This window comes from Polistes canadensis, unplaced genomic scaffold (assembly GCF_001313835.1).
Source record: "Polistes canadensis isolate GaletaPanama2010 unplaced genomic scaffold, ASM131383v1 scaffold_21, whole genome shotgun sequence".
Taxonomy (NCBI): domain Eukaryota; kingdom Metazoa; phylum Arthropoda; class Insecta; order Hymenoptera; family Vespidae; genus Polistes; species Polistes canadensis.
The window spans coordinates 247,641-260,297 of NW_014569568.1; the positions used below are offsets into that span (position 1 = coordinate 247,641).

The following is a 12,657-nucleotide window of genomic DNA, read 5'->3' on the forward strand; positions in this document are numbered from 1 at the left end:
GTTATGTGCTTATGTAAAAGGTGCATCTGACCGTTAGAGCGCAATGCACGCCAACCGCTAGATGCAGATCAAAACGTTGTCTCTCCTCTTACCTTTGCATTACTTCTCTCAACTTACCTTTCTATACCGTACACACAAACAAACGAACGAACGAACGATCAGGGAAATCAGAACTGACGCCATTGGTCGTTACCATTTTCAATAATTTTCTTACGTAACTCACTTACATTACGTAATACATTACGCCGGAACAAACTCATTCGATTGGAGAGAAGAAAAAAAAAAGGACAAAGTTTTAAGATGCATGATGTAAAGGATTCGCACAATAAATTATATTAATCCAATTTATGATAGTATAGTAAGAGTATCATATTTTTTTGTTATTGTTTTTTCGTTTATTACTTTACAATCAAATATAAACCGCGATTTTTTTTTATTCTTATCAATTTCTAAAAAAAAAAATAAAAATAATAACACATGACAAATATAAATTTATTCGTCAAATTTTGTTTATATTGAACAGCCTCGATTAAACTATAATAATCTAACGAAATTAATCCAATTTATGATAATATAGTAAAAGTATCATATTATTTTTTGTTTTTTTTTCTATTATTACTTTACAATCAATTATAAGCCGCGATTTTTGTTGTTGTTGTCCTTATCAATTTCTAAAAAAGTATTCGTCAAATTTTGTTTATATTGAACACAGCCCTGATTAAACTATAATAATACACCACAAAATTAATCCAATTTATGATATAATATAGTAAAAGTATTATATATTTTTTTGTTTTTTTTTTTTCTATTATTACTTTACAATCAAATATAAGCCGCCAATATTTTTTTTTGTTATCCTTATTAATTTCTAAAAAAGAAAATAAAAATAATAACACATGACAAATATAAATTTATTCGTAAAATTTTGTTTATATTGAACAACCTCGATTAGTATCCACATTTCCTATCGTCTAACGAATGATTTTGAATAAAATGGAAGGTCGAATATAGGAATGTATCGAATTTCTTATCGACGATGATATCTCAAAAGAACTGATATGGAAAAATTGTCAGACCTTTTGGTGGAAGAGGAAAAAATAGGTTTGGTATAAATTTTTTTACGTCAAACTTTACATCCGGTCAGCTGTTTTCGTTAACCAAATCAAAAGGATAAGTTTAATCGATTGAATCTTCTTCTTCTTCTTCTTCTTCTTCTTCTTCTTCTTCTTCTTCTTCTTCTTCTTCTTCTTCTTCTTCTTCTTCTTCTTCTTCTTCTTATCCTCCCCCACTTCTATTAATACAATTCGCATTGGCGATCTTGAGATTCCATTGATTCCAAGGCATTCCTCTGTTCGTGAAACCATGGGAGGAGAGATCATTCGTGTCTCATGTCTTTTCTACGAATTTAACAAGCTATTCTTAGTAATATCGGAGGGAGACCGAGACCGGGAACGGAACGAAACGGAACGGACCTTGACAGATTTTATTTTTCCATCTTTTTTTTTCTCTCTTATGTCTCCCTTTTTGTCTTTTTAAATTCGTCGTATTTAAAAAAACTCCCCTCCCCCTTCGAAAGTTTTTACCTTTTTTTTCTTTTTCTATTCTATCATTTTGTGTCTCTATCTACATTATAAACAAATGATTTATTTTAGATTATTATTATTAGGTTTTTAATTGCACAACTTACAAAGTTTTTTTTACAGAATATCTTATCGTTACTTTACTCATATTTTTTTTCTCACATTTTTTGAAATTTATTTTATATATAATTTAATTTACGCTAAATATATATATATAATATAATATCGGTCGTCTTTGAACGAACAATTGTTTATCTTTAAAAAATATTTCCTCCCTCTCAAAAAGTAATGAAACATTTATATCATTTCATATTAATCATTATTTTTTAAATCTTTAATATTCCCTGTTGTGTAAAAACCATTGACCGTATTTTACAGAAAAAATTATTATTATCGTTACAATTGAAAAATATCATATATATATATATACAAAAATTAAATATTAAATTAATCCTTTACAAAAGAAAGAAAGAAAGAAAGAAAGAAAAAAAAAACAAATAAATCATACATATATAATTCAATATACGAGTTATAATCCTTCAAATATATTCTTATCATTCAAATTTATTTTAATTTACCGTGACAATAAACGATATAAGATTATCATTATTCAATTAGTTGTTTCTCTCGTCTCTCCAAAAATAAAATTATTAATAAATAGATATCATAGGGAATTTGAACATTCAAAAGAACTAGAACTAAATTTTGATTAATTAGACGTTTCATCCCTTTATTGGGACTTCTTCAGCAACTTAATCTCTAAAGTTCAGTAAAGTTCTATACATCTAAACTTCGTTATCTTTTGATCCGTTATATTTGAACACTCAACAAATATCATTATTATTATTATTAATAATAATATCAATTTACTGTATCAAGAAAATAAAAAAAAAGAAAAGAAAAAACCCGATAAAACGTATACGATAATATATCGAATCACGTAAGTGTAAAGTTGATGAACAAGACACGTTAATCGTAACGCGTGTTAAGGGTTTCTCTCTCTCTCTCTCTCTCTCTCTCTCTCTCTCTCTCTCTCTCTCTCTCTCTCTCTCTCTCTCTTTCTCTAACGAGGTGTACGAGTGCTACGAAAGCGAAAATGAAAAATTCTAAACGAATCTGAAGAGAGGATGAAATTACTCTCATCACGAATACCACAGTTAAAATGAGGAAGAGGAGAAGGAAGAGAAGGAAGAAGAAAAGGAAGAGAAGGAAGAGAAGGAAGAAGAAAAGGAAGAGAAGGAAGAGAACAACCAACCATCACTCTTCGTTGACTGGAAATAAGAGAGAAGATTATTCCCGTTATATATTTCTCTCTCTCTCTCTCTCTCACTCTTTCTCTCTCTTTCTTTTTCTGTCTCCGTCTAAGTTGATTTCGAGTTACCCAAGCAGAAGCTGGGGTACCGCTAGCTTCCCAGAAATCGACTCTCGATAATACCTCTCGATACGGATGAAGTAATCTTCTCCTACTGTCGCGAGTGAGACAGAAAAAAAAGGTAGAATAAGGGGGTGGGTGCCACCAAAAGGGAGAAGATGAAGGAAGAAAAGGATTGACTGTTAAACGAACCTAAAGAGAAGAAAGATACCCAAGTATTATAGTATTTAACACGATCATGTTCACGACTATCTTACGCACCACCAATACTCATCTTTTATTCATTAGTTCAAACGAATTCGAACAGGAGTATACGTTCACTTATATATATATATGTATATATATATATATATATATATGTATATATATGTATGTATGTATTTACTCAGTCTCTTTGCTTGTCCAACCAACAAACATGTCTTCCTCTCTCTCTCTCTCTCTCTTTCTCTTTCTCTTTGTGTCTTTCTTTATCTTTCTATTTGAATACCTTCTTCCTTTTCCTTCTCATAGATTCGAGTAACCCAACATTATCACCAAACTTATCCATTATCGATCGTTTATATGATTTACGTAAATATTCTTTTTTTGGGGTAGGAGGAGGGGGATAATTTAGTTCGTATCATTTTTTGATTTTATTTATTTAGGGGAGGAGAAAAAATGTTAAAGTATTTGTTAGCTATTATGTTTTTGTATATTCAGTAGATTATTAGAAATAATTGGAAATCGTTTAACAAATTTATTATCAATATGTTGAATGATTACGAAATAGATTTCTATTAATTTTCAATCTAATTCAATGTAAATAAATAATACGTTTGAAATGTTGAAACAATCGAACTGTTAAGATTTTTATTTTACGTTTGATGAGAGAAAAGCAGAATGTTATACGTAGAAAATTATTTCAGGAATCATTCCGAATTATAGTGAGATTTGTTAATTAAAATTCTATAGAAAAAGTGAACGAATTTATCGAATGAAATAATGGATTTCTGACATAATAGAAAATTATGTCAGGAAATCATTGCGAATTATAGTGAAATTTGTTAATTAAAATTCTATAGAAAAAGTGAACGAATTAATCGAATGAAATAATATAATTATATAATATTAAATAATAATATATGTCAGACAGTATATTATAATAATTGAAAATTATTTCTATATACGCGAAGAAAATATTGCGTATATAAGGTTAACCAATCGTAACTATCTTCGATCATTCGAGAACACTCTCGACCTCTTTTTCTCCGAACAATTTCAAGAGATCCGATGCCCCGATCTAGAATCGACTTCCGTTAAAAAGGAAAAAAAAAAAAGTATCGATGGGTTCGATACAATCATTCCTCGAAAAATGATCGCGAAGTTTTTTCAACTTTCTTTCTAATCCTATCGTTTGATAATCCTATCCAATATTCTCAAAACACGAAATAAATCAAGATGAAACCAAAAAAATGTTTCTTACGTTTGTCGTGTTGTTTCGAGATAGTGCAATTTTTTGTTTTTTTTTTTCAAGTCAATAAAATTACTTTTTTATATCCACGAACTTTTGATTCACCCTAATTTCACGATTCTTTGATTCGTTATGTTACAAAATAAAATATTGATCATCGCGTTGACAAAAATTTTGTGTTGTCGTTTAAAAAATGTATTATATTTTATTATTGAACAATAATTATCGTTGAATCAAACGTAAAAATTAAAATTTAGAAATATATTTAAATATCAATGATGTAAGAATTGTTCGACAAATTTGATTACTAAAATAATTGCAAAATGTTAACAGTGTTTCTTAATTCGTAATAATTTTATTTTCATCAAAGGACCACCTGAAAAGGATGATCAGAAATAATAAGAAGAAGAAAGATAGAACATTGGCAAAAGGTGGACACGCATTCGTTAGCTTTCTTCTGCTTGAACACGGTGAATGGGATTTGGCCGACTGACCGTAAGGGGACCGTAATATTCTTGCTCATTGAGAGTCAGTCTAGTTTTTACGTTGGAGAACACGTATCCTATAGTCCGAACACATAGACTTTTCATCCTACCTTCTCCCTAAAACTTCCCTCGAAGTAGGCCATGGTTGTATGTGTCCTTTATTTATTATCATTCTTTTAATTGATATATTTTATTTTTCCAAATTTTTTTTTTTGTTTAACCAACGTTTACCCTCCAACCATGATCAAATTAATGATAAAATAATAATAATAGGTGGTTCACTTGTCCGACTCTATTTTTTTTCAATTATTATTATTATTGTTAATATAATAAAGATTTTTCTTTTCCCCTTATCCAAAATTTTTTAATATTATTACTAAGTTTAATTCTTAGGGAAGTTATTTTTTGGACAGGTTTAATTTAGAAGAACAATACATTTATCCGTTGAACGTTTAGTGTTCGAAAAGTTATAGTAGAATAACGTTCTTAAAAATTGACTCTATTTATAAGATAGTGAAAACTTATGACTGTAATAAAAATGATGTTATATTGACTTATGAACATAACTATCAAGTTGCTGAGGAAGTCTCAAATAGAGACGAAACGTTCAACGGATAAATGTATTGTTCTTCTAAATTAAACCTGTCCAAAAAATAACTTCCCTAAGAATTAAACTTAGTAATATTATTATTATTATTATCTATTTTTTATTTCTGATTGTATTTACTGGGTTCTCTATCAATTTTATAAATATTTTATTTTAGTTTAAATGTCTTCATTTTTAGTTTTTATAAAAATAATCGAATTATATTTGAATTCTAATTATTTCGTTTATCTTCGATGAATATTGTAATTAGTAAAAGATCGATCAGTAATTTCTCGAGATAATTCATCGATTATGACGTGACGCAATGGTTTTCGTTAGGATAAACTAAGTATTCTCTTCATCGATCTCGAATATTAACGTTGTAACGATTACGTAATCCATTGAAACATCCTGCGGACGACGACGGACTTTGGATTCAAGATCATTCGATTTTCGATTAGATCGTTGATACATATAATAAATGAAAAATATCGGAAAAAACGAGAATTGTGCTTTCGTGGAATAGATGAGAGACACCTATACTTCTGTCTGAAGAAAGAAAGAAAGAAAGAAAGAAGGAAAGAAAAGATAAAATAAAATATATCCAATAGGATTGTTTCAAAAATTAAATTACCTTGAAAAAATTCGGATTGGTCAAAAGTAGGTCGCCGTCAATTGAAATAATTTGTTAGAGAAACATACGATATGGATAAAAATATCTCTAGACGAGATGATCGAATCGATTATAACATAATAATAATAATAAAATCAACTTGACGTGTGTTGGGGAGAAAGAAATAAAGAAAAAAAAGAAGCCATCTAGCAATTCCATCAAGCCTTTGGCTTATTATATAAATAATTATTTATCTATTTGATCAAACATCTTAATTTCACAATTATCCATATAACAATTATTAATTATTATATTTATTATTAAAAATTAAATCTCGTATTAATGCTACATCAAACGCTCTAATTATAATATATTATTTACAATTAAAAAATATTATCTTTTATCAAATAATTTCCACATGCTGGTAAAGAAAAAAAAAAAAAAAAAAGAAAGAAAAGAAACATCTCCAGTATTTCCATCGGGCGTAATTCCACCCCGCATCGAGAACGTTCAAGGTGCGTCTTACAGGTGCAAAGCCGAAAACGGCTTTCTTGCTTCTGGAGATTCTCCGGAGGGTCGGTCCAACCTCCCGAAGAAGGGTCTACTAAATGATGGAAAAAGAGAACCAACGAAAAGAGATGATGCTGTTGCTGCTACCTTTCTTCTTCTTTACTCATCTCTCTATCCTCTATCTCTCTCGCTCTCGTTCGTATCTCGTCACCATTTTTCCAAGTAAACGCGCGAGCCAAGATTAACGTCGAGAGGCACGTCGTAAGGTGAAGGAGGGTGGCAGTGGCAGCTATGGTGGTGGTGATGGTGGTGGTGAGGAGGAGAAGGAAGAGGGAGAAGATGGACTGTCGCAGCTGCGAGAAACCACCTTGCCAGAAAAGCTGATGGCACCTTAAGGAGAGAAGTCAAGGGCAAGAAGCGTCCCTTGGATCGGCCCTACGGGGCCTGTCTCCAAACCCCCCATAACCCCCCGTCCTCTCCTCCTCAATCCATCGCCCCACTCAAACGACTACTTCAACGATCTCAACTCGTTCCTCCTCCTCCTCCTCCTCCTCTTCTTCTTTTTCCTCTTCTTCCTTTTTCCATTAGGTTCTACTCTGGTGTGCACACACACAGTTCGTCTTTGTTTTCATTAAAAGAGGGGTGGGTCTTCTTCCCTTAAACCCGTTTCATTTGTCTTATCGATTATCGATCCAAACGTCGTCTCGACGTTTTCGCTAAATTGGTCCTCCGAGAAAGGGAACAAGGGGGCAAGGGAATACTCAATAAAGAAAGAGAGAGAGAGAGAGAGATAAATGATGGTCAGCGTACAGTGTAGGAAAGAGAGAGAGAGAGAGAGAGAGAGAAGGGGAGAGGGAGAGGGAAAGAGAGAGAAACCGTGTCCACCTCCCCTGCCACTGTTCAAGTCCTCTCTCACACGAATCCATATGTATGGGGTTGAGGCACAGGCGACGCAAATGTGCTGACTGCTGCATTATACAGACCACATTACCGGCTATATAAGATAGCCGGGCAACCATCCTATCCCCACAGACCGAGTCAGATCGGCAGACCGTTCACAGACGGGACTACGTCAGGACAACACACAACGCCAAGAGAGAGAGAGAGAAAGAGAAAAGGCAATTACAACTAACGTGCCAATCATTTTTCTTCTATCTCTAACTACTACTACGACTGCTACTACTACTACTATTTGATAAGATTCATCGTCACCGTCATCGTCATCGTCATCGTTAAAAAGAAGAAAGTTACCGGTATATCAGAAACCAACCAATCAACCAATCAACAAGAGATCTGAAACGTGTTACTTGAGTGTATTCGCGGCCAATGTTGTATTCCCCATCCCCAAAATTGTATAACCGGGTTACAATTATAAAAATCTTTTAATTTTCATTATTTCATTCGATTGAAATTTTGTTGTTTTGTTCTCTTTCGGAGTAATATTCTTATCTTTTATTATTTCTTTCTTTTTACGCACCCCTCGCCATTCGCGTATACTTGCGTCGAGTGAAAAGGAATTAAGAAAAAAGGGAAAGAAAAAAAGAGATATTATAAAAAAAAAAGTATATTATAATTTGTGGGTGATTAAAATATACACCTGAAGATATGCTGTCGCTAAGTTTGACAACTTCCTTCCTTATCGCTATTACCGTATTAGCATTAATATTTATCCTGATCGATTATATCAGATCAGGAAAGTCTAATAAACGAGGGAAAATCCTTTACTCCGAGGGATCATTATTACCAGAACCACCCGGTCCAAAACCATGGCCAATTTTGGGATCCCTTCATATACTTGGACGTTACGATGTGCCTTACAAAGCATTTGCCGATCTTGTCAAGGTCTACGACAGCCAAGTGATCAAACTGAAAATGGGATCGGTTCCTTGCGTCGTTGTCAATGGATTAGAAAATATTAAAGAAGTATTATTCACCAAGGGACCGCACTTTGATTCCAGGCCTAATTTCATTCGTTATCATCTATTGTTCTGCGGTAACAAGGAGAATTGTGAGTTTTATTTTTTACTTTTTACTTTTTATAAAATTTATAACATTTTTATACGCGTATCAAGCGATTGGTTGTCAAATTGTTGACAACATTTCTTACAAGTTATAATAACGTTTTGTTAGTCGACAATTTTTATTGCATAAATGATATATATATATATATATATTTTTTTTATTTTAATCTATTCGAAGACGAAAGAGTCATTTGATCCGATGCAATAGAGAAAAAACATCGATACCGTTTAATATTAAATTAAAAAAAAGAAAAAAAAAGAAGAAAATATTTGCTGACATAGTTACAACGCGTCCACATATGTTTTCACAAAATAAACTCTCTCTCTCTCTCTGTCTCTAGTGTTGCAATTACGAAAAAAAAGAAAAAAAAAGATATGAGAGAAAAAAAATCGAATCAACAACAAAATACTTGTGTACCTTTTTTTTGAAACGGGCCAAAAACTCGTTCCTCATGCTAACGACCTTGCTGCTATAGTACGCGACGACACGTGAACGGATCCGGTCGGACTATTATAACGCATACGAGTTTAAATTATCGCGAGTTTGCTTATCGGCAAGAAGGAATAAAACTCGTGTCGAGTGATGGTTAAACGTGTGGACGTACGGACGTATAAACGAACAGACGGACGGACGGACGGACGGAAGGGATCCTCCCCGATCTGTTGCGGGACGAAACTCGTGTTAAGGTCGCGGAATGTTGAAGCGGTACCAAGTTCAAGTACCACTGGCTGTTAGAGGTCACGTTACCACTTTCACGCGTTCCAGACTCGTAACGAGTTCCCCGCTCGTAAACAGGATCAAGGTTGATGATGGGGGTTTCGTTCCTCGATATGCATCAAGATCCAACGGGAAGATTCTTTCCCCTTTCCTTTTATTTTATTTTTTCTTTTTTTTTCTTTTATTTTATTTTATTAATAAATAAGTATCGTGTACCACAATAAAGGTACGAAACGTCCAATTAATCAAAACTAAGTTCTAGTTCTTTTTAATGTCCAATTTTCTTACGATACTTATTTATTAATAATTATATTTTTGTACGAGACGAAAGAAGTAAATAATTGAATTTTATTTTATATTTATCTAAACGATTAATCACAAGTTTGCGTATAAACAAAATTACGTTTACTGTTATTCGTCGAATTAATTACGCGATCGAGACGCGCGATATTAAAGTTTAATTTGTAAAATTAATATTAAAAACAGAAAAAAACTATACACACACACATACACGGTAGAGAGACGGATAACGCGATTTGTTAAATTATTCATTTTTGTCGAGTCAACTTAAATCGTCTAAAGGCTTAGCTGTTAGTTATTTCAGTACCACCGACCTTGCATTTCCGCGTTTTTCACGATCTATTCGCCGTTGTAAAAGGAGAAGGAAGATTAAGAAAAAGAGAGAGAAAGAGAGAGAGAGAGAGAGGGATAATTGCGTGCACGCATAATTTTTTTTTTTCTTTTTTTTTTCTTCTCGTTCCCTTTCTACCCGATGAAATTTCGCCAAACGACAAATTGACGTTGGATTCTGAATTAAGGTCAAGTTTAATGTCAAGTCTCGATTTTCTTTCTCGTATTACGTGCTCGTAAAAAAAAAAGAAAGAAAAAAAAGTAAAAAAATCTCCGAATCGTAAAAATGTGTACTGATCATTAATATTGTTTGTTTGATTTTATTTGCAGCTCTTGCATTTTGCAATTGGTCCGAATTACAAAAGACACGTCGAGAGATGCTGAGAGCTCACACGTTTCCTCGTTCATTCACGATGCGTTACAATCAATTGAACGATATAATAGGTGCCGAATTAGAGATTATGATGAATCATTTGAGCTCGTATTCGGGTGGTAGCTTACACGCAAAACCATTGGTACTGCATACCTGTGCTAGCGTATTCGTGAAATATTTCTGCTCGAAGAGTTTCCCATTCGACTACAAACCATTTCGCAAAATGGTTGACAATTTCGATAAAGTATTTTACGAAGTTAATCAAGGTTACGCGGCCGATTTCATGCCATTCCTGATGCCATTGCATCAACGTAACATGGCCAGAATGGCCAATTGGAGTCACGAGATTCGTCAATTCGTCGACGAGGATATTATCGAGGAAAGATTGAACAAATGGACATCTGTCATACCAGAAAATGATTACATAGATTGTTTGATAAATCATGTTAAAACCGATTCCGAACCAACCATGTCTTGGGACGTTGCCATGTTTGCTTTGGAAGATATCATTGGTGGTCATTCGGCTGTCGGTAATCTTCTCGTGAAAATCCTTGGATTTTTGGCTAGCAGACCGCACATACAACAAACAGCTCAAAGAGAAATCGATTCGGTTGTTATCGATGAGAAATTTGTTGGATTAGGAAACAGAAGTGTCATGCCTTACACCGAAGCTATCATTTTGGAAGCTATCAGGCTGATTGCCAGTCCTATCGTACCTCACGTGGCCAATCAAGAAAGTTCGATCGCAGGTAAATATTTAAAATCAAATTTTTATTCGTTATACATTTTTCTCATATATATTTTTCTTTTTTTCTCTCTCTCTTTCTCTCTCAATTTTATATTAATATAAAATTATTTATATATCATGTTTGTGTATGTGTGTTTGTTTCTGTGTTTTACAGGTTACAGAATCGAAAAGGACACGTTTATATTTTTAAACAATTACGAATTAAACATGTCCGACGAACTTTGGATCTCGCCCCAAGAATTCATGCCCGAAAGGTTCCTACGTGATGGTAGACTTCACAAACCAGAACACTTTTTACCATTTGGCGGTGGTAGAAGATCGTGCATGGGTTATAAAATGGTTCAGTATATAAGTTTTTCAACTATTGCCACATTGTTGAAAAACTTTACGATATTGCCGGCTAATAATGAAATTTATAAAGTACCCATTGGTACTTTGGCATTGCCGGAAAAAACATTTCATTTTCGATTCGTTGAAAGACGATATAAATCATCCAGATCGGATAACAATTAATTATTATCATCATCGAGATACTTTTATCACGAATATTTTTAATCTTAAATTAGCCTTTGATTGTGAAACGATCTATACGATTTCTCTCTCTCTCTCTCTCTCTTTCTTTTTTTCGTAAACGAAGAATAACAAATGTGAAATTTTTGATCGGAAAATTCTCTTATCGATTTATAAATATGATAATATTATATAATTCTTTCACAATTTTTCTTTCTAATAGAAATCAAAAATATCATTGTCGTTAATTAGAAATATTCGTACTGATTTATAATTAACAAATAATATTATATTGTCGTTTAAACTTTTATTTATAAAAATTAATAAGAATTTTCCGATCATTGATAGAATAATTTCAAAGAAATAAAGAAAGAAAGAGAGAGAGAGAGAGAGAGAGAAAGAGAGAGAGAAAAAAAGAGAGAGATAGTTGCCAAAGAAGATTCTCCTCGAATGTAGAATATATATATTAAAAAAAAAAAAAAAGAAAAAAAGAAGAAACGGATTGTCCGAAATATGAAATTTCCTTTGACGATCGATCGAGAAGAATCTTCCGATATATCGAAGAAACTTTATTGATATTTAAAAGTTAGGTCGGATTTAAACAAAAGATAATAATAATAATTAAAAGAAAAAACAAACAAACAAAAGGAGGTTAAAAAAAAAAAGAAATGCGAAGAAGAATTTCCACTTAAATCGAATTATAAATATATTATATAATTATCAGTGAATGTGTGTGTGTGTGAAGATTAAAACGATCTTCCATATCGTTAGAGGGGAGAGCTTTACTGACATTATTAGAAAATTAAGATAGCAAATTTGATCTAATTGTCGTCATTGACGCGAATTATTTGAACGAATGATTTATAAACGAGTCCTTCTTTTCTCAAATTTCATATATATATATGCCAGGATTGAAAATAATCGTGCGAATGTTTATTATATTTCTATTATTTAATTTAAAAAATATATATATATGAAGATGTGATAAAGAAAAGAAAAAGAGTAGAATCGTAGTATATATTTAAACGTGTCTAATGATTATTGACAAAAAAAAAAGAAAT

General features: G+C 32.3%; 1 protein-coding gene across 1 annotated transcript; it reads left to right on the forward strand.

The window, feature by feature from the left end:
* The first annotated feature begins 8,201 nt into the window (after positions 1 to 8,201).
* LOC106793919 (cytochrome P450 307a1-like) lies at positions 8,202 to 11,599 on the forward strand. The gene is made up of 3 exons (XM_014761210.1): positions 8,202 to 8,604; positions 10,296 to 11,087; positions 11,241 to 11,599. Exons 1-3 carry the CDS (start codon positions 8,202 to 8,204, stop codon positions 11,597 to 11,599), a joined length of 1,554 nt encoding a protein of 517 aa, XP_014616696.1.
* The last annotated feature ends 1,058 nt before the right edge of the window (positions 11,600 to 12,657 follow it).

Coding starts and splice junctions, on each gene's coding strand:
- LOC106793919 (XM_014761210.1), top strand. CDS start 8,202: ATGCTGTCGCTAAGTTTGACAACTTCCTTCCTTATCGCTATTACCGTA. Junction 8,605..10,295: donor CTGCGGTAACAAGGAGAATT/GTGAGTTTTATT, acceptor TTTTATTTGCAG/CTCTTGCATTTTGCAATTGG. Junction 11,088..11,240: donor TCAAGAAAGTTCGATCGCAG/GTAAATATTTAA, acceptor TGTGTTTTACAG/GTTACAGAATCGAAAAGGAC.